This window comes from Dendrobates tinctorius, unplaced genomic scaffold (genome assembly GCF_039654945.1).
Source record: "Dendrobates tinctorius isolate UK_male_01 unplaced genomic scaffold, ASM3965494v1 ptg000084l, whole genome shotgun sequence".
NCBI lineage: Eukaryota > Metazoa > Chordata > Amphibia > Anura > Dendrobatidae > Dendrobates > Dendrobates tinctorius.
The window spans coordinates 37,403,919-37,425,217 of record NW_027361752.1 but is presented as its reverse complement, the minus strand read 5'-3'; the positions used below and the strand labels follow the sequence as shown (position 1 = coordinate 37,425,217).

At 42.0% G+C, this 21,299-nt stretch overlaps 1 protein-coding gene across 1 annotated transcript; it reads right to left on the bottom strand.

Annotated features, from left to right (window-relative positions):
* Positions 1–10,368: 10,368 nt before the first annotated feature.
* OLIG1 (oligodendrocyte transcription factor 1) lies at positions 10,369–12,606 on the bottom strand. The gene has a single exon (XM_073584740.1). The coding sequence runs from the start codon at positions 12,496–12,498 to the stop codon at positions 11,803–11,805; it is 696 nt and encodes a 231-aa protein (XP_073440841.1). The 5' UTR covers positions 12,499–12,606; the 3' UTR covers positions 10,369–11,802.
* Between the last annotated feature and the right edge of the window lie 8,693 nt (positions 12,607–21,299).

Genomic DNA, 21,299 nt, shown 5'->3' with positions numbered 1-21,299 from the left:
GCAGGATTCGCTAAATCATCCCAGTTAGATGTCTGTCCAGCCTCTGTTTGAAGACTTCCACTGAAGGAGAACTCACCACTTCTCGTGGCAGCCTGTTCCACTCATTGATCACTCTAACTGTCAAAAAGTTTTTTCTAATATCTAATCTGTGTCTCCTCCCATTCAGCTTCATCCCATTGCTTCTAGTCTTTCCTTGTGCAAATGAGAATAAAGTTGATCCTTCTACAATGTGACAGCCCTTTAGATATTTGTAGACAGCTATTAAGTCTCCTCTCAGTCTTCTCTTTTGCAAACTAAACATTCCCAAATCCTGCAACCTTTCCTCATAAGACAGGGTTTGCAGACCGGTCACCATTCTGGTCGCTCTTTTCTGAACTTGCTCCAGTTTGTTAATGTCTTTTTTAAAATGTGGTGCCCAAAATTGGACACAATATTCCAGATGAGGTCTGACCAAAGAGGAGTAGAGGGAAATAATGACTTCACGTGATCTAGACTGTATGCTTCTGTTAATACATCCTAGAATTGCATTTGCCTTTTTTGCTGCTGCATCACACTCCAGCTCCAGGGTATGTGTTCCATATGTGAAAAATGCGGGATGAAGCCTTTTCTCTAGTTGAATAACTGTGCCAAAAATTGCATCGAAAATTGCTCCAATTTTTCCATTTTGCCTTTAATTTTAACAATATTTTCAAGTCAACTAAAGCAGCAAAAGTCTTTGAAAAATTAATATATAAATAATATCATACTCGAAGACTTTCACTATTTGATCAGCGACTGTCACTCTTCCACTACAAAAATAAAGGGCACTTCTCATGAATAAATCACGGCCTTTTTTTTTTCCAAAACCAGAAAAGCAATTTGGAGTTAAATACAGTTAAGCTAAAAAAAAAAAAAAAAAAAGTGAAAAAAAACCCAGCATGAACAGAAAATTAATGGTCCAGCAAAAAAGTTTCTCCGAATTGTGGCCCTGGCCAAGCCATGCCAGCTATATGTAAATGTATGCATCGGTCCGGGATCGTGTGTCCACTTTGATGTTACCATCTGAATTTAATTCTGCTTTTGTGATTAAATCAGGTCATTAAGTTTAATCTCACTTAATAGTAAGAAACTCTCTTTGTTGGATTCTATCCGTAACATATTCTGTCCCGAGCGTATACGGGTTGGCATTCAGACTTCATCACTATTAATCCGCAATGCCTGGTAATTGCTTCATCTCCAACTTCTCCTTCCAATTCACAAGGGAACTGATTGCTGTTATTCTCCCCCTATACATTAATGCACTGTTTTACCCCGGCCTTCTTTGGCTCGGTGAACCCTATCAAGACGTCCACATTTTCTGGACATGTGGGCGTATTGTAAAGTGTTAAATTCAATTCTGCGCTGACCCCCGAAACAGCAAAATCTTTTTACTCCCGTCAGCTTCGCTGATTACGTGAGCCTGCCTTTACCGCTCCAAAACCTGTAATGAGAAGATATCCTTAAAAAAAAAAAGCTTGAAATTTAATCTCAACGTGTTGAATTTTTACCCAAAATCTCTATATCATTTTGGCAACCTTTTATATTTTCTGCATCAATATCACACCCCCCCCCCCCCGGCAAAAAAATAAAAAATAATAATAATAATTTTGGGGGAAAAAAAATGTTTGCACTGAATTATTTTTTGTTCACATTACATGTAATAAAATAATCATTTCTACGCAACTCAATATTGCCCCTTCTTGTCATGCAGGACATTACTATAGATAAAACTTGATTTTGTATTATGATTCTGTACTTTTTTATATCACTATTTTTTATTCCTTTTTATTTACTTAGATATTTAAATCTATATTTAAATATATTTACACTTTTATTAATATTTTTTTTATTTTTTTGTTTATTTTGCTATTTTTTTTCAGCTTTTTATTTCATTTATAATTTAAAGGAGTTATCCCATTCAGAAACCAACCTTTGCCTCCCCGTTCAGGTGGTTGTGAAAAAAAGAAACCGCACTTTATTAACCCTTTCATTATCCAGCAGTGTGTTTCCGGTTCTACTTCGGTGATTGCGCGTAAGCTGCAGCGGTGACGTCACATCGATACCGCTGCAGCCAATCACCGAGCTCACCAGCTCTATGTATCCAAACCCAAAAGGTGTACCCCCTCATTTCCAGAAGTAATGTGTGAAGAGGTCATGCACAATGAATTTATTGTCTACTTTTATATATTTTTGATTTGCAGAACGTTTCTTTTCATGGAAGGAGAAACTCTTTGCTAATATGCATCTCACAGAGACAATCCACCTGTGCTGCGGCTGCTGGACACAATCGGCCATTGGTAATTCATAAAGGATCTATTGATGACCATTCAGCATCTACACGTTTTAGTGAATCATAAAGATGATGAACAATGGAGCATCGCACAAAGGGAGCCGCGGAGACAATTGGCCACAGGCCGGAGACTGCTAGGAGTCCATCATCAGAAGAAAAGGAATCCTGTGATGGACCGTCACAAAGATCTCAGATTATTCCTTTCAATAGCAGCAAACACTTGGACCTTTACCACAATTGCTTTGACTTATTCCATATAGCACTAATTCCATGGATACAATGGAGGAGATGGCGACATATCAGACAACGTGTCAGCATAAACAGCTATTAGAACTTTTTAGAACTTTACAATTCATCCCGTTATCATTCATGTAACCGAATAAAACCGACATCCTGTTTCTCCGTACCTTCCCATGTCAGGAGCAGGTCATCGATTTAATCGACCATACCTCCTGATATGGGAGGCAATGGGATTAAAATCGGAAAACATGTACACTTCTTGTCAAAAGTAAACACAGTCAAGGTCAAAAGTGTTGGCACCCTTGAAATTGTTACACAAAATGGAGTATTTGTCCCAGAAAATCATTGCAATTACACATGTTTTGTTATACACATGCTTATTTCTTTTGTTTGTATTGGAACAGCGCAAAAAAAAAAAAAAAGCAGAAAGAGAGGGAAATTTGACCTAATTTTACACACAGCCCCCAAAATGGACTGGACAAAATTGTGGGTAAACAACTTTGTTTTCAAGCATGTGATGCTGTTTCAAAGTCACCTGTGGCAAGTAACAAGTGTGGGCATTATGAAAATCACCCCTGGAACCAGATAAAAAGGGGAGAAGTTGACTCAATCTTTACATTTTGTGTGTGTGCGTACCACACTAGACATGGAGAACAGAAAGAGGAGAAGAGAACTGTCTGAGGACTTGAAAAACAAAATTGTTGAAAAATATCAACAATCTCAAAGTTACAAGTCAATCTCCAGAGATCTTGATGTTCATTTGTCCATTCGGTGCAAAATAATGAATACGTTTACAACTCATGGCACTGTAGCTAATCTCCCTGGACGGCACAGAGATACTGATGAAAGGTCACAACGCAGGATAGTCTGAATGGTGGATAAGCAGCCCCAATCAAGTTCTAAAGAAATTCAAGATGTCCTGAAGGATCAGGGTGCATCAGTGTGAGCACGAACAAACCGTCAATATGTAAATGAAATGAAACACTATGGAAGAACCTAGAAGTACCCCACTGCTGGCACAGAGACATAAAAAAGCTGTAGTTTGCTAAAATGTATGTGAGTAAGCCAAAATCTTTAACAAAAAATGATTTTTTTTTTAAGAAATCATTCTACTGTTTACCAAAAAAGGAATGAAGCCTACAAAGAAAAGAACATGGTACCTACAGTCAAATATGGTGGAAGTTCAAAGATGTTTTAGGGTTGTTTTGCCACCTCTTGCACTGGATGCCTTGACTCTCTGCAAAGCATTATGAAATCTGAAGATTACCAACCGATTTTAGGTCACACTGTCATGCCCAGTGTCAGAAAACTGAGTTAGTTCCTTGTCTATGATTTCCTGGAAGGAATCCAAGACAGAAGATCAATATTGGATGGGATAAAAAAGGGTTCTTAGTGTGAAAAGAGGAATTCAAGTCGACAGTTTGTTTCTATGTTTCCATGGATAATTCTTTTAATTATAATATCGCACATTGTTCTTACAAAGAGCCCAATGTGATGACATCTGGAGAAGTTACTGGAGAAATTACTATGTTATCTTCCTCAGGTGATCTTATTTCATTCTGATGTGTGTCTGAATCAGAAAAGTGGCAAAATAGAGAAAGCACCTACACAAATTTATTCACGTCCATGATAGTGATGTGTGTAAAGAATGTCCTTTAGATAATATTTATAATTGTGATGTAGTCAGAACATAGCTGGATAAAATGACTACTATCTGTTTTAGGGTCTCCTGTGTCTCTGGGGGTATCTAACTGGAGCCTCCTCCTCCTCCTGTTGTGGTTTTTGGGGTCCTGAAAAAAGAGTCATATGTTAGTGAATTTTTCTGCCCCACGTTATTGATAATATCGAATAACTTGCCATGAAGGAATCTGATCTATCCTCGGAAGGGTGTCATCAGTGTCCTCCGCAGTAGTGTCAGTGTCGGTGAAGCTGGCTCTTCTCTGGTGTCTGTTGTGGAAACGGTTATATTTCCCACTATTCTTTAATATCTCTCGAGATTTATTACCCCAGTCCCCGTGTTTCCTCCTCCAGACATAGACTTCAATGTTATCGCAATCTGCCCCATCTCTGGCAAGTGTAATCTTCTTGGCTTCAGTAATATGTTCTTCCATTTGTGTTATTTTACTATCGATGTTACGGTTCGTGGCATCATATTGTTTCTGTGCATTAAAAGATATCATAGAGATCTAGCTCGATCTATGTCAGATTTGATATTAGCCAATATTTTCTCAAATTGTAGGACAAAAAGAACAATCATCCACTATATGGTTCCATTGTTTCATAAAGTCCTCACAATTAACTGTTTTAGGCATTTTTCACCCTTAGATCGTGTTATTATCCATGTAATTGCAAGTATGTGATTTGCCACATTCTGACTACATGTTTGTCTAGTTGGTATGTGACCCTATGTATGCCATTCACATACTTACAGTCACACATCTGCCTACTCCGTGTTCGTCTAGCTGGTATGTGACGATAAACCATATAGCACACACTTACAGTTACACACCTGCCTACTCCGTGTTCGTCTAGCTGGTATGTGACCGCTTGTATGCCATTCACATACTAAGGGCAGAGTCAGACGCGTATTTGTTGTGAAAGTGTCGCATTGTAAAACTCGTACTGACTGTCGGCTCTCCTGACCTGAGCTTGACAGCTGCATAGTAATCCATCATGATGTCTTGCTCAGGTCAGGAGAAGTGGCGGGCCAGTCCGTGCAGTGCGATGCGATTCTCGCACAAGTTATACGGCCGTCTCACTCTGCCCTTACTGTCACACATCTGCCTACTCCATGTTCGTCTAGTTGGTATGTGATCACATGTATGCCATTCATAGAATCATAGAATCGTAGAATTGGAAGGGACCTCCTGGGCCATCTGGTCCAACCCCCTGCTCAAAGCAGGATTCGCTAAATCATCCCAGTCAGATGTCTGCCCAGCCTCTGTTTGAAGACTTCCATTGAAGGAGAACTCACCACTTCTCGTGGCAGCCTGTTCCACTCATTGATCACTCTAACTGTCAAAAAGTTTTTTCTAATAACTAATCTGTGTCTCCTCCCATTCAGTTTCATCCCATTGCTTCTAGTCTTTCCTTGTGCAAATGAGAATAAAGTTGATCCTTCTACAATGTGACAGCCCTTTAGATATTTGTAGACAGCTATTAAGTCTCCTCTCAGTCTTCTCTTTTGCAAACTAAACATTCCCAAATCCTGCAACCTTTCCTCATAAGACAGGGTTTGCAGACCGGTCACCATTCTGGTCGCTCTTTTCTGAACTTGCTCCAGTTTGTTGATGTCTTTTTTAAAATGTGGTGCCCAAAACTGGACACAATATTCCAGATGAGGTCTGACCAAAGAGGAGTAAAGGGAAATAATGACTTCACGTTATCTAGACTGTATGCTTCTGTTAATACATCCTAGAATTGCATTTGCCTTTTTTGCTGCTGCATCACACTGTTGACTCATATTCAGTCTGTGATCTATTAGTATACCCAAGTCTTTTTCACATGTGCTGTTGCTTAGGCATATTCCTCCCATTCTGTATATGCTTTTTTCATTTTTATTGCCCAGATGTAGTACTTTGCATTTCTTCCTGTTAAAAACCATTCTGTTAGTTGCTGCCCACTTCTCCAGTTTATTTATATCTTTTTGAATCCTCGCTCTCTTCTCTATTAGCTATCCCTCCTAGCTTTGTGTCATCAGCAAATTTAATCAGTTTACCCCCAATTCCTTCATCTAAATCGTTGATAAAGATGTTGAACAATACAGGGCCCAGGACAGAGCCCTGTGGTACCCCACTTGAGACATTCTTCCAGCTGGATGTGCAGCCATTTACGACCACTCTTTGGGTCTGATCACTAAGCCAGTTATGAATCCACCTAACAGTTGCCTTGTCCATTCCATACTTAGTCATTTTTTCTATAAGGATTGTATGAGAGACTTTGTCAAATGCTTTGCTGAAGATATACTATATCTACAGCATTTCCTTGTTCCACCCAATCAGTGATTCCATCATAGAAGGAAATTAAGTTAGTCTGACATGACTTATTAGTTACAAACTCATGCTGACTTGGTTTAATCACTTCATTCTTATCCAGGTACTGGCATACATGTTGTTTAATAATTTGTTCAAAGATCTTTCCTGGTATAGAAGTCAGACTCACCGGCCTATAGTTGCCTGGGTCCACCTTCTTCTCCTTTTTGAAGATAGGAACAACATTTGCTCTTCTCCAGTCTTCTGGCACTTCTTCTGTTCTCCAAGAATTTTCAAAGATTATGGAGAGGGGTTCAAAAATTTCTTCTGCTATCTCCTTCAGTACTCTGGGGTGTAATTCATCTGGACCTGGAGACTTGAATTCATTTAGGTTAGCTAAGTGTTTCCTCACTATCTTTCTGTTTATAGATATCCTGGATTCTTCTATTCCCTTAATAGGACAGTGAAGAACAGTTGATGTTACATTTCCTTTCTGAGAGAAAACAGATGCAAAATAGGAATTTAAAAGTTCTGCCTTCTCAACATCCTGTCTTACCATTTCATCATTTTCATCCTGCAAAAATCCTATAGCATCTTTGACTTTTCTTTTACTTTTGACATATCCCCAAAATCCTTTATTATTGCTTTTGACATCTCTTGCAAGCCTCAATTCATTTTCAGCTTTAGATTATCTGATTTGTGCCCTGCAGGTTCTGCAGACAGCATTATATTCTTCTTTAGATATGCCTCCCTCTTTCCATTTTATTAACATTTTGTTCTTCCTTTTTAGCATGTGCTTAAGTTCTGTGTTCATCCATCCTGGTTTCCTTAAATGCTTACTATTCTTCCCTCTTTTCGGAATTGTTAACAACTGTGCTTTGAGAATTTCATTTTTCAAGATTTCCCATCCTTCCTGGACATTTTTTTCTTTAAGGATATCCAGCCATTGGATCCCTCCAATTCTCTTTCTGAATCCCTTAAAATCTGCCTTTCTGAAATCTAACCTTGACGTCTGAGTCTTCACAGGTCTTCCGCCTCTAGTTATCCAAAATTCTAAAATAGCATGGTCGCTACCTCCTAGGGTCCCAGCCACTTTTACCTCCTCAACCATTTCCTCCCTGTTTATAAGTATTAGATCCAAGGTAGCAGTTCCCCTTGTTTTCTCCCCAACCTTTTGGAAGATAAAGTTGTCAGCACACACCTGCCTACTCCATGTTTGTCTAGTTGGTATGTGACCGCATGAATGCCATTCACATACTTACAGTCACACACCTGCCTACTCCATATTCGTCTAGTTGGTATGTGACCACATGTATTCCATTCACATACTTGCAGTCACACACCTGCCTACTCCCAGCACTGGAACTGGAAAATCATGGCGACGCGCACACTGACCACTGTGAGGCTTCACAAGTCTGCAGTTACTTATAGTGACAGGTGACTTGTTCCCCAAGGCCGGACATCCCCTTTAAAGTTGAATGTGTGGGGAAACAAAGAGTCTGTAAAATCAATTGGAAAAAATGATCTCCAGACCGAAAAACTTTTATTTGAGTAAAAATAAAAAAGTTTCCAAAGTTTAACAATCCATTTAAACCACAAAATATCCCTATAATGTAGATTAATGCAGCTGGACTACTCTTTCCAAGTTAATTAGCACACTCTCTATGTATTTGCATGCTGGTTTGTATATGGCTTCTTTGTTAGGTTTCTTATGACTGTCACAAACATAAGATACCACCATTACTTACTGTACATATGCAAAAATCTGCTGATAGGGTGTCCTGATCATAGAGGAAAGTGAGGTTATGGTCACTGTGGGGCACTCCCTGCAGGATTACAGAGCTTTTTATTTTAGCATGATACTTATAGTATAATTCTGCATGTAAGTAGCTCCCCCTAGTGGCGGCTTCAGAAAAGAAAAATCTATCGTAACATATAAAGCCTATCTGCTGGCAGTCTGGAGACACAACTGGACATGGCGCTTATTTGCACAGTGATGTAGTCCTGCTGTGTAGAGATGAGTACTGGTCCTGTATATTATAAATGCAGTGTAACATTACATGCTGAGCGCTAGTATGGAATGTGAATGACATTACTGGTGAGGCACATAACTATACTGTCCAGGGCACAGCCTCCAACACCGGGAACTCAGCTCTATCTGGAGAGAAAAGAACAGGGCGTCATTGTCTGAGCACACGCTCTAAGGAGTAATAATATCTAATATCTATCTATCCATGTATCTATCTATCTATGTATCTATCTATCTATTATCTACCTATTATCTATCTATTATCTACAGTATCTATCATCTATCTATCTACTGTATCTAGCTATCTATTATCTATCTATCTATCTGTCTATTTATCTATCTATCTATCTCTCTATCTATCCATCTGTTTTCAATCTATCTATTATCTATCTATCTATCTATCTATCATCTATCCATCTATGTATCTATACATTATCTATCTATCTATTATCTAACTATCTACTATATCTATTATCTATCTATCATCTATCTATCATCTATCTATTATCTATCTATCTATCTATCTATCTATTGTCTATCTGTCTATTTATCTATCTATTTCTCTATCTATCCATCTGTTTTCAATCTATCTATTATCTATCTATCCTTCTATCTATCTATCTATTATCTATCCATCTACTGTATGTATCTATACATTATCTATCTATCTACTATATCTATTATCTATCTATCTATCATCTATCTATCTATCTATCATCTAATTATCTATCTATCTATTCTATCTATTATCTATCTATATATCTATCTATCTATCATCTATCTATCATCTATCTATCTATCTATCTATCTATTATCTATCTATCTACTGTATCTATTATCTATCTATCTATCAATCTATTATCTATCTATTATCTATATATCTATTATCTATTTATCTATTATCTATTTATCTTTTTTATATCTGTGTATTGTAATTGCTGATTTAATAGAATACAGTTATGGATTATCCACTGGTAACGTTATCAGTCTTAGGCTTCATTCAGAAATCTGGTTCCATCTTTGGATCCAACAAAAATAAATTCCTCTTCTCCCATGTGTCATCCAATTTTGTTCGCGACTTACACCTGAATTGTAGTGATGATCGAATAGTGAAATATTCGGATTCGGGAAAATCGGCACAAATAAATTCTAACTTAGTTTTTCTTATCTTTTTTTAAACTGATGGAAAAGTACAGTAAAAAGTATGTCTTCTGTTTCTCATCTATTTTTAATGTATCCCTGTAGACTTCAATGACCAAGTCTGATACAAAAAAAAGGATCAGGGTAGAACATCCTCTGAGTCTCACGGAATGAGTGGATTTGTTTTTTTTTTGCTTTTTTTTAATGGATATATGATTGCTGCCCAGGGGTGTGTTCACACGTTGGGTTTTTTGCAGCGAAATATACAGCATTCCTTAAGTCTCATGCACACGATGCTTATTTTTCCCCTTCAGATTTGATGCAGTTTCTACAGCATGTCAATGCTTTCTGCATTTTTGCAGCACTTTTCACTCATTCAGAAAAAAAAGCATAAAAAACACAAGTAAAATTGCTGCAAAACCTTAACATGTGCTGTGTTTCCTGTTCTAGGACATATTTAATATCCTTGGGGGCCATGATCAGGACCCCATCTATTATCTATTGGGGTCAGTGCTTATGCTTACGCTTTCATTTCTATGATGATCATAGAGGATCCAAGTAAAAAAAAGCAAAAACATAAAAATAAGAAATCCCATATGAAAATTACTACTCCATCCTACTTTCCTGCATTGAAGTTGCACAATCCGATAAGATAGAAAAGTCAATGTTTCACAGACACATTTGAGAACATGATTTTCCGATATTTTATTAGTGCAATGATAACATTATATATGTATAAAAAAAGACACAAGTGCAGATTTTCAGATAGGCACAGAGAAGACAGGCTAACGGAGTATCCTGCAATCAGGATTATCCTACTCCTGACCGGAGTATCCTGCAATTCACAAGTGCGGAATTTATAACAAGCAAAATGTACTAAATGCAAAAAAAGATGTAAATATTAAATTACTGTGTTAATACAAAAAGTACAAAAATATAATCCAAAGTATTTAACAGGAGATCAGAAATGAACCAACACATTCTAATGATTCCACGCATGTAACCAACTCTGACGGTTTCACTAGCGCTTTACAATAATGACACTACCTTCATGGGTTTTTATACCTCAACTGTTTTCAAAATATCCAAAAATGTATAAAACAATATAAATCCCCCATTAAAGGAGTTAGTTTTTGTTCTTATACACATCGTGATCTGTGTATGTTTCGTTCCCAGGAGACCTATGGCGGTGGGTTTTCTGTGCCGTTTGGCTACTTTTGCAGAAACCTATTGTGAAGTTTCTACTTTGTATTGATAATATTCAAACGATTTAAAGAAACATTTATAAACAAAGCTTAAAAGTCAGAAAAGATAGTAAAAGGTACAAAAGAAATCCAGGGAAGGTAGTACAATCTAATAGTGTGTCTGTATAAAGCAGTCGCCCTATGTACCCACAACCCTCTATACTAAGAGTATCTTATAGGTATAGGTGCATAAATCCGAAACATTTGGAAATTTCTTAAAGACAGATATAAAAGCTTTATAAAAACCTATAAGAAATAAGAATAGACTAGAGCAATGTTAATACCTGCCACATGTACTATATTGGCCCCATCCCTAATTTTCCAAATTCTTATACTTTCCTATATTCTGGTTTTAGCAAATAAATGATGAAAAGTTATAGAATTTTCCAATGATAATTTCCGTACCAATCCCTTACCAAGATTTCTACTAGCTGTGATTCAGTAGGGAGTTTTTATTAGTTACTTCCAGTGGGTATAACCCTGTAACACACACGGGTGCACCTGCGACCGTCACCTACCATGGATCTCATGACGGGGAGAGATTTATACCCTATAAACATTGAAGGTTCCTACTAAATGATAACAAGTAGAGATCTTGGAGAAAAAAAACGAAGAAATGAATACAGTATATAAAAGTATATTGAAAAATTGTATAATAAACTTTATTTGCTGAACCTGGATTACCCCTTTAATTGACATCGATGGCCATATAGAGTAAGCCACCACTTCACTACCAATTTTGTGACGTCCTTCCATCCCGACAGGTCATGAAATGGCACTGGTAGAAGAATTGCAGGTGGCGATTACTGTCACTAGTTTTGCCACCTTTGCAGTAAGTTCATTTGTGACTCAAGCGATGGAGGCTTTGTCTCATTTGGATAGTTGAATGGCTTTTATATTGAGGCTTGTTGGAATGAAGTGAGTAAATCTACAGACGGTGCAGGCACAAAGACTGCTTCCCCCTGGTACTGTGAATGCTGAGCAATGCTGTTCCTCCAGGGAAAGCGAGTGCAACTTGGTGGACCGATGAGGCTCTCCACCGTTGGCACCAGAGCCTGGCGAGAAGAACACTGACCCAGGAGTAGCAAATAAGGGCAAGCCTGCCAGTAGCAACCTGGATCCTGGGCCACTCATGTCTCCAATGATCCTGCGCAATTCTTGGAGAGAACTTCCCAGTAACAATATATAGTTCCTGGCTAGCAGAAGGGTGGCAATCTTAGACAATTTTCTTCCAGGTGAGCTCTGGCAGTGTGTTGCAGAGTAGGGCATGATGACCTCTCTTAAGGCATCCATTGCCAAGTTCAAGTCTTGCATTCTCTTCCTTTCCCTACTGTTTATCTTCTTCCTCAGCTGCTGCTGCTCTTCTTTCACTTCTCTGTTCTGCCTTCCACATCTGTGCAGACTAACAGTGGACAGAATCTTGTCTTTGCTCTCATTCGTGGTTAGAAGAGAAGGAGGGTGCCTGAAAACAGACGAATGTTCTTGAGTAACTTTGCCACCTGCCGCGTCACCTGGACAATGTCTCATCATCTTCTCTCTGTTTTCTATGAACCTGCAGATCTGCATACTCCACAATGTCTCTATCAGCTTAGAGATTTCTAAGAAACATCTCACCAGCTGGAGGGCTGAAGAATTCTGCAAGATGTTCGGAGGAAAGCGATTGTGAAAATCAGTGTAAGGCTTGTTCTCAATTAGCCATTGATAAACCAAAGGAAGAGACTGCCCATTCCAGAGTCAGACATTGGGGAAAGCTGTAATTGGCTGCCACCGCTGCCTTCAGAGCTGGCACCGACCAAGTGGCTATGGAGAGAATATCCATAGTCCTTATGTCCAGATTGAAACGATTCTATACAGTATATTATATTCTTATTACATCTAATTAATTGTCTGCCAATGAGCCTGAAACAAGGCAACAATCACAGTCTGTTTGGACCTTTCATTCCTCTATATCATTTTTGGAAGAAGTGATCACATGACAATTGAAGCAGAGGGGCCCCATTGTGTATTATTGAGTCCATCTATGTTGTGTCTTTTAAAATGGAAGAATAGGTCCTGCAAAAGGTCCTAAGAAACGAACACCAAACTCCCCCCATAAAAATCAATGTCGCCCCTCTGCTTTCATTTGCATCTGATGAAACTGATCACTTATTCCGGTTGTATATTCCTAAATTAGTACAGAACAAATAGAACTTCCGAACAGAGTGTGAACAGAGCCTTACTTAAGGCTTATAGATAGATACTAATAGTCTATTTTTGTAGGTATTAATTATATCTTTCTGCTTGCACTAAAGCTGGCGATACACATTAAATGGCTGTCGGGCGATCAATGCTTCGGTCTATTGTTTGGCTGACAGCCATTTCAGCAGATTCAAAGGACCAAGCGCTCTTGTGTTCTTTATGAGAAAGACTGGCACGTTGGCTGGCGGGTTTTCTCAGGGAGAACAATATGATCAGCAGTCTGAAATTGAACGTGCATGATCAACATCTCTCCCCACCATCAAGAGGGCCGGTGCCCCATGCACATTATAACCATTGGGCGAACCAGCTGATATCGGCAGGTTTGGCCATCATTAGTCTAGTGTGTATGGGGGCCTTAACCATTAGTTTTATCTCTAACAGAATGAGTCACTGATATCTCAATGTCAGTGTATACTTTGTACTTTAGGGAATCTACAAGTTCCTCCTTTACATGTGAAGGCCAATGTTCTATTTGGCATGTAATAGGTTGGAGGAAGGGATGAGTGAGTACTGAAGTATTCGGACTCGCTATACTCGTACCGAGTATACCCTAATACTCGGGTATTCAGTACAAATAGCGAGTCCAATGATAGTCAATGGAAAATGCAAGTAATTGTCTGCTGGACCCTTCAAAGTGGTCTGGGGGCTGAGGAAAAGGCTATAAAATGTGTAAATGTTAAAAAATATATGCTGTAAACAAATGCATATAACATGGGGGCACCTGGTCAGGGGTTGCATGATTGTTTTTACCCCACTGCTTCACTAGAAGTACAAACACTATTTTAAGTCCTTTGGTTTTTTGCCGTAAGAGCGGGACTTGTACGCCACTTACACAGTGCCAGTGATATATCAGAAGTGCCGTAAGAGCGAGTGATGATGGAGGCAATCTGCCCTAGGGGTAGGGGCTGTGTTATGGTTAACTCAGGAAGAAGCCACCCATCATCATCATCATAATCATCATTATCACAAGGGATTCATAATTATAAAGCTTGGACTACTGTCCTTGTTGTGCCACTGCCCAATGTGTAGGCATAGATTTAGTGTCTTCCAAACATTAGCCATAGGGGCTGTATCATGGTTGATGAAGGAAGCAAGGCAGGTCTGAAGGGCCTAACAATTATGATAAAGCCAGGACTCCTAGCATAGAGGTGGCCGTACCCAGTGTCCAGGCATAGCCATAGTGTCTCCAAAAATTAGCCCAAGGGGCTGTATCATGGTTGATGAAGGAAGCAAGGCAGGTCTGAAGGGCCAAACAATTATGATGAAGCTATGAGTCGGACTACTAGCATTGAGGTGGCCGTGCCCAGTGTCCAGGCATAGCAATAGTGTCTCCAAATATTAGCCCATGGGGCTGTATCATAGTTCATGAAAGAAGCAAGGCAGGTCTGAAGGGCCAAACAATTATGATGAAGCTATGAGTCGGACTACTAGCATAGAGGTGGCCGTTCCCAGTGTCCAGGCATAGCAATAGTGTCTCCAAAAATTAACCCAAGAGGCATGATAGCATGGTTGATGAAGGAAGAAGGTCTCACTCTCATCACAAGTGCCTCCGATGGGAAATATTAACATAACATTGTTTTTAGCTTATTGACCATGAGGTACATGTGTCAGAAGCAGGTTTTGAAAACATATGTAAGAAGAAGAAAAGGGGCTTGTATGGGAATGGAATGGGATGGATGTGATCACCAATTTTTAAAAAAAAACATGTTGGGTGACTTTAGGTTGGGATACTGTCATCTGGAGGGCTTAAATACTGTTGTGAAATCCAGTCCTTGTTAAATTTTATCAGAGTCAGCCTGTCTGCATTCTCTGTAGTCAACCGTGTGCGTGTATCTGTGATGATTGCCCCAGCGGCACTGAAAACACGCTCTGACATCACACTAGCAGCAGGGCAGGCCAGCACCTCCAAGGCATAGAAGGAGAGGTCGGGCCAACTATGCAGCTTGGATACCCAGTAATTAAACGGTACAGAAGTCTCAGGAAGGACACAGGTATGGTCACTTAGTCGTTGACCATCTTGTTCAACTTCTCCCTCTTTGACATTGCTACTGTTGCAGCTAGTCCTTGGTGATGAGCCGGTTTATGTAAGATGGCCCAGTTTGTGGACATTTTACCACCACCTCTTTTGGACCTGCTTGGCATATCTCTCCCCATTAATGCATGCTGTTGCACAGAGCTGATATCTCTGCTAGCAGTGGTGTCTGAGGGTGCTGTTGCCATCAAATTATCGACAACGGCCTTCTTGAAGGATTCCATTGTGAAACCCCTTGGTGACTGCAACAGTAGCGAAGGAAATTTGTCCTTGTACCATGGGTCTAGAAAGGTGGCCAACCAGTATAGGTTGCTATTGAAAATGTGGATTACGCGAGGGTCTTGGCACAGACAGTCAGATATGAAGTGTGCCATGTGTGCCAAGCTGCATAGAGGCAAATTTTCTGTGACCCCTGAAGGAGGAACAATACCCATCCTCTCCTCACACTGACTCTCCTCCTCCACCTCCTCTTTAGCCCACCCATGCTGGACAGACATGAAGCTGGGGTTTGGATTCCCCTCTGTAGCATGATGTGTCCCCTCGGTACCACTGAAAAAGAAGTCCTCTCTCTCCTCATTTTCATCATCATCTTCATCCCCCAATGTTACCTGATGATATTGGCTGGGCTGGGTAGGATCACCCATTGTGAAATCTTGCTCCATACCCAGCTGCTGGGCACGCAAAGATTCCATTTTTTGATTCTGCAGATTTTTTCAGCAGACATAGCATAGGGATGGTTGCGCTGATAATAGCCTGATCACCACTCACAAGCTTGGTGCAGTACTCAAAGTTATCAAGCACCTCACAAATATCAGCGATCCACACCCACTCCACAGTTGTTATGTGTCTTGGCTGAGTCTCAGTGTGACGGGCATGTTTAAGCTGGTATTCAGAAAGTGCCCTCTGCTGCTCACTTACCCTTGCCAACATATGATATGTTCAGTTCCACCGTGTTGGCAGGTTGCAAATCAGTCTGTGGTTTGGCAAATTAAATTGCTTTTGAAGCGTTGCAAGACCGGCAACAGCGGTTGAGGAGTGGCAGAAATGGGTGCAAATACGGCGCACCTTCTCAAGTAGGTACGGCAAGTCAGGGTATGTTTTCATAAATTTCTGCACCACCAGGTACAGCACGTGAGCCATGCATGGCACGTGTACCAGCTTCCTGAGCTTTAAAGCCGCCACCAGTAGAGTTGAGCGAAACGGGTCGGTCAAATTCCTAAGTCGTCGACTTTCACTAAAGTCGGGTTTCATGAAACGAAACCCGACCATAGCGTGAGGTCGGCCATGAGGTCGGCGACCAGAGTGCCAAAGTCGCGTTTCAAACGATGCTTCCAGCGCCCTTTTTCAGCCAATGATGGAGGATGCACACTGTGGGCAACGCGATGACATGGGCAGCGGTCACCACCATCTTTGAGAAAGGCATGCAAGTAATTGGCTTGCTTTGTGTGGCGTCACAAGGGCTATAAAAGGGCGTGCACGCCGACCGCCATCTTACTTCTGCCGATCATAGCATAGGGAGAGGTTGCTACTGCTGATTCTGAATAAGGGAGAGCGCTAGGTAGGGAAAAAGAAAAAAAAACTGCTTCTGCTGGTAGCGATTTTCACTGTACAACACAACAGTTTGTGTGCAGTGACAGGGGAGGATATATTTTTGTGCATCAGCTCTGTTGGTTATTAGGCTGCCTTATAAGGCTCCCTGATAGCTGCATTGCTGTTTGCACACTGCTGTGCAAACTGCTTTTTTAAAAGCAAAAATACTTTTCTTCCTCTTTTCTGCACAGTTACCAAGCGTTCATTTTTCCACACTTTTGTGTGCAGCAGTCCTGCTTATTAGGCTGCCTGCTGCCATACTTGGACTGAGAGCATCATTGTCAGCCTCCTAAAATATCTAGGGAGATTCAAATTCTCCCCAATACTATATACACCTTGTACCTTGTCATACACCAGCCAATTTCAGCCTGTTAAAGTGAGGTGTAATCTATAGTGGGCCTGAGATAATAGTTCAGCCTCCTAAAATCTCTAGGGAGATTCAAATTCTCCCCAATACTATATACACCTTGTACCTTGTCATACACCAGCCAATTTCAGCCTGTTAAATTAAGGTGTAATCTATAGTGGGCCTGAGATAATAGTTCAGCCTCCTAAAATCTCTAGGGAGATTCAAATTCTCCCCAATACTATATACACCTTGTACCTTGTCATACACCAGCCTATTTCAGCCTGTTAAATTGAGGTGTAATCTATAGTGGGCCTGAGATAATAGTTCAGCCTCCTAAAATCTCTAGGGAGATTCAAATTCTCCCCAATACTGTATACACCTTGTACCTTGTTTTACAGTACCATATAGCTGGTGGTATTTTGGGTACATTTTCCCAAAAATGAGGAAGTATGGTGGAAGAGGCCATGGAAGTGGGCAGGGGGTTGCCAGCTGGTACTGATGGTGGTGGTGGTACATCTGCTGGTACTGGCAAAAGCACAATAGCACCTAAGGTAAGAGGTGTTGAGCCTGCGTCATCGTCTGGCTCCACAAGGCCTCGAAGGCTCCGTTTTTTAGGAGTAGGCAAACCTCTTTTAAAGCCGGAACATCAGGAACTGGTTTTGGCTTACATTGCCAAAACAGACTCCAGATAATATGCCCTCCTCTTCTGAAGTTCCAAAAAATGCAAGCACTGAGTCGTCAAGTGCTGGCTCCTGGTCAGGAAGAACCCCTTTCCTTGTGTCCTTCACCCCCACTAAAAGTGAATGATGCAGCAGGCCACACTTCACATTAGTCCATGTGCTCTTTCTCACATACCATGCCTGGGTTATCAAGTCAAATGGTGAATTCCCTAGTCCAAGATGAATCTGACATGGAGTGTGGGTCGCCAGCCAGGGCAGTGGGGTTAATCGGTACCGGGCCAGTGTCTCAGAGGGATGTGTCACGGTGGTGGTGACCCGGTCCGTGGCCCTGGGCGTCCATGCAAAGGGGTGAATAACGTTTATAGGTGAATGATACGTGACGCCACCTGTGGTTTCTGATCAGATTGACCAGCGCTGTAGTGTCGCTTCTCTGGGACAGATGTTGTGGTGCAGCTAAGATGTAGAAGCCTTGCACAGGTAGGGCCGTAGTCGCAGAGCAGATGAAAGAGTTGGTAGATGGTGTGCAGTGCAGGATGTAGCCATGCTCCAGGTGCAGGAGAAAGGTGACACAGTCGTGCAGTTCCTTTACCTGTACTTGGTAAGTGCCGTCCAGGACCCAGAGTACAGAAGGAGAAGGAGTTGGTCAGCCTGGAAGCAAATTAGGAATTCTGCCTCTGCAGATAGGTAGTGTGGCCTCCGTTCTAGTGCTTATCTGAGGTACTCGCAGTGCTGAGTTCACTTAAGGTTCCCCCAGTTGACTCTCTTTTGGAACTTTCTCGTATGGCAGGCAGCCGTAGCCTTTTCCTTCTGGCTCACACATGTCGCTGCTGCGGCCTCCGAGCCTTAGTTGGGAACAGAGCATTTACAGCTGCTACTTCCTCCAGTTTCTGCTGCAGGACCGTCAGTCTCCCTACAAACTCGGAAACTGGAATCCGGACCATGCACTCCAGCTAGGAGTGAGCCTTAACTCTGCTCCCCTTCTCACGTCCACACACTTCCCCTTCCCTTCACAGACTGCCCTAACTTCCCTCCTCCCGACCACAGAGAGCAGCTCCTCAGCAGTCAGGTTCAGAGCTCTCCCTGCTGGCCTGGAGTGGGAACTGTGTTGTGTGTTGGTTTAACTGCTAGAGAGATCCTTCGTTGCTCCAAAGCATGACATCACACTCCCTAGGAGGAAGAAAGGGTGCCTGGGGAATAACAACGTGGGACTTGGAAATGCTCTAAGACCTTCAGAGACTTCTTCCATGCCTCCCACCTTTGTTGTTTCTGGGACGGTAGTGGAGTGTCCCAATCCATACTCTCGGCAGTCAACTGACTCAACAGTATCTTGCCTTGAATGGTGATGGGTGCGATAAACCCGAGAGGATCATAGATGCTGTTCATAACAGATAGGACTCCTCGTTTAGTGAAAGGTTTATCGCAAGCCGACACCTGGAAAGTGAACGTGTCCTGGTTAATATCCCAAAGCAGACCGAGGCTGCGTTGCGTGGGAGGAACGTCAGAACTCAGAACAAGATCCCTTACACCAGCAGCGTGATCCTCAGATGGGAATGCTTCCATTACCCTTTCACTGTTGGAGATGATTTTGTTGAGTCTAAGGTTCGCTGTTGACAGCATTTCCTGAGTCCTAGAGAGCAGATCGATAGTCTCTTCACTTGTGGGAAGAGACTTAAGCCCACCATCTACGTAGAAGTTTCTTTCCACAAATAGATGAGCATCGGACCCATACTCTCTCTCACCTTCCCATGCTGTCCTTCTTAGTCCATAGATGGTCACTGCAGGCGAGGGGCTGTTCCCGAAGATGTGCACCTTCATCCTGTAGTCTATGACCTTGTTGCAGACGTCGTTGTCTGTGCCATAAGAATCTGAGGTAGTTTCTGCTGTCTTCTCTCACGGTAAAGCAATGAAACATTTGTTGAATGTCGGCCAGTACTGCAACAGATTCTTATTTGAAGCGAATCAGTAGTCCTATAAGGCTGTTGTTTAGATTAGGCCCAGTGAGGATCAGGCTATTTAGTGAGATGCCTTCACACTGAGCACTGGAGTCAAACACCACTCTAATTTGGTTGGGTTTGCGAGGATGGTAGACACCAAAGGATGGAAGATACCAGCATTCTTCACCTTCTTTTAGTGGGGGTGTGGGTTCCGCGTGACCTCTATCGAAGATATTCTGCATGAATTCGAAAAAATGCTTCTCCATCTCCAGCTTTCTCTTTAAGGTGCGTGTGGGTGATGGAGTGCAGCCTCTGGAGTTGAAATTTCCTCTCTGTTGGAAGGTATCTGGTTGCACTCGACCAGAGTGGGTAAGGGTATCTCCACAATGTTCTCAAGAGAAAACACCATGAGTCCATTGACTCTTCTCCCAGAGACCTCTGTAACACCGGTTGCTCTGATCGTCCACAATAACATACACCCTTGCGGTTTTCTCTGGTCGACCCTTGGGATACACAATTGAGTCGCCCTCCCAGGGCCGTGGGGTACTCGGTACCGGGCCGGTATCAGTGGGATGTTTCACGGTGGCGGTGACCCGGACCGTGACCCTGGGCACCCAAGTAATAGGAAGATGTGGATGTTAAATGAATAGTTCGTGACGCCACCTGTGGTGCTCGGCAAGGGAGGTGTTAAGCCGACGCTTCATGCAGATCCTCCGGGACAGATGGTGTGGTGCAGCGATGGTGGTATAGCCCTCCACAGGCAGGGCTGTTGTCCCAGGGCAGTGTAGATGTGGAGACACTTAGGTGATGTAGTGTCTGGCGCAGGGGATGTAGCAGTGTCAGGCGGACGGACGCAGGAAGGAATGGAGGACACCAGGGTATGTAGTTCCAAAGCTTTACTCACAGTCTGTAGTGCCCGCTTCTGTGCCGTGTCCTCTGGGTCAGGGACTCAGTCAACCTCCAGGCAAGATGGAAAGCTCCCTTCCACACTCCGCCAACTTAATTGCCTTTCCTGAACGTCTTCTCTATAGCGCCTTTAAGTGCGAAGATCTCCAGTACCGTGTTACACTGGAGTTCCTCCTGACAGATGTTCCCAAGAACTCTACTTGCACGGCAGACAGCTGTAGCCTGCTTCGGGGACTCTCTACTCCTAAGTCCCAGCTCTCTATCCGTATTGCTGTTGTGCCCTCAAGTCTTAGATGGGAGTAGTGCATTTACAGCCCACTGCTCCACCGGTGTCTGCTGCAGAACCATTAGTGCTCATACAACCTCAGGGACTGGGCCCCGGCCTTGCGCTTAGAACTTCTAGGCCGGGTTCTTCCTCTAACCCACGTCCTCTGTGTTCCCTTTACTCCTACGTTCCGTATTTGTACTTTCCCTTCTATAGAAGCTCAGGCTTCAGGTCAACATCTTTCTCCTTCTTTCCTTTCCTTTCCCGTGCCAGCTGGCTCAGGTCACTGAGGCAGCTGCAGCACTCCTTCCTCCATCCCTTCTTCCAGGGATCCCCACTTCTCCTGAGTGGCTTCCTTCCTCACTGACCTCCT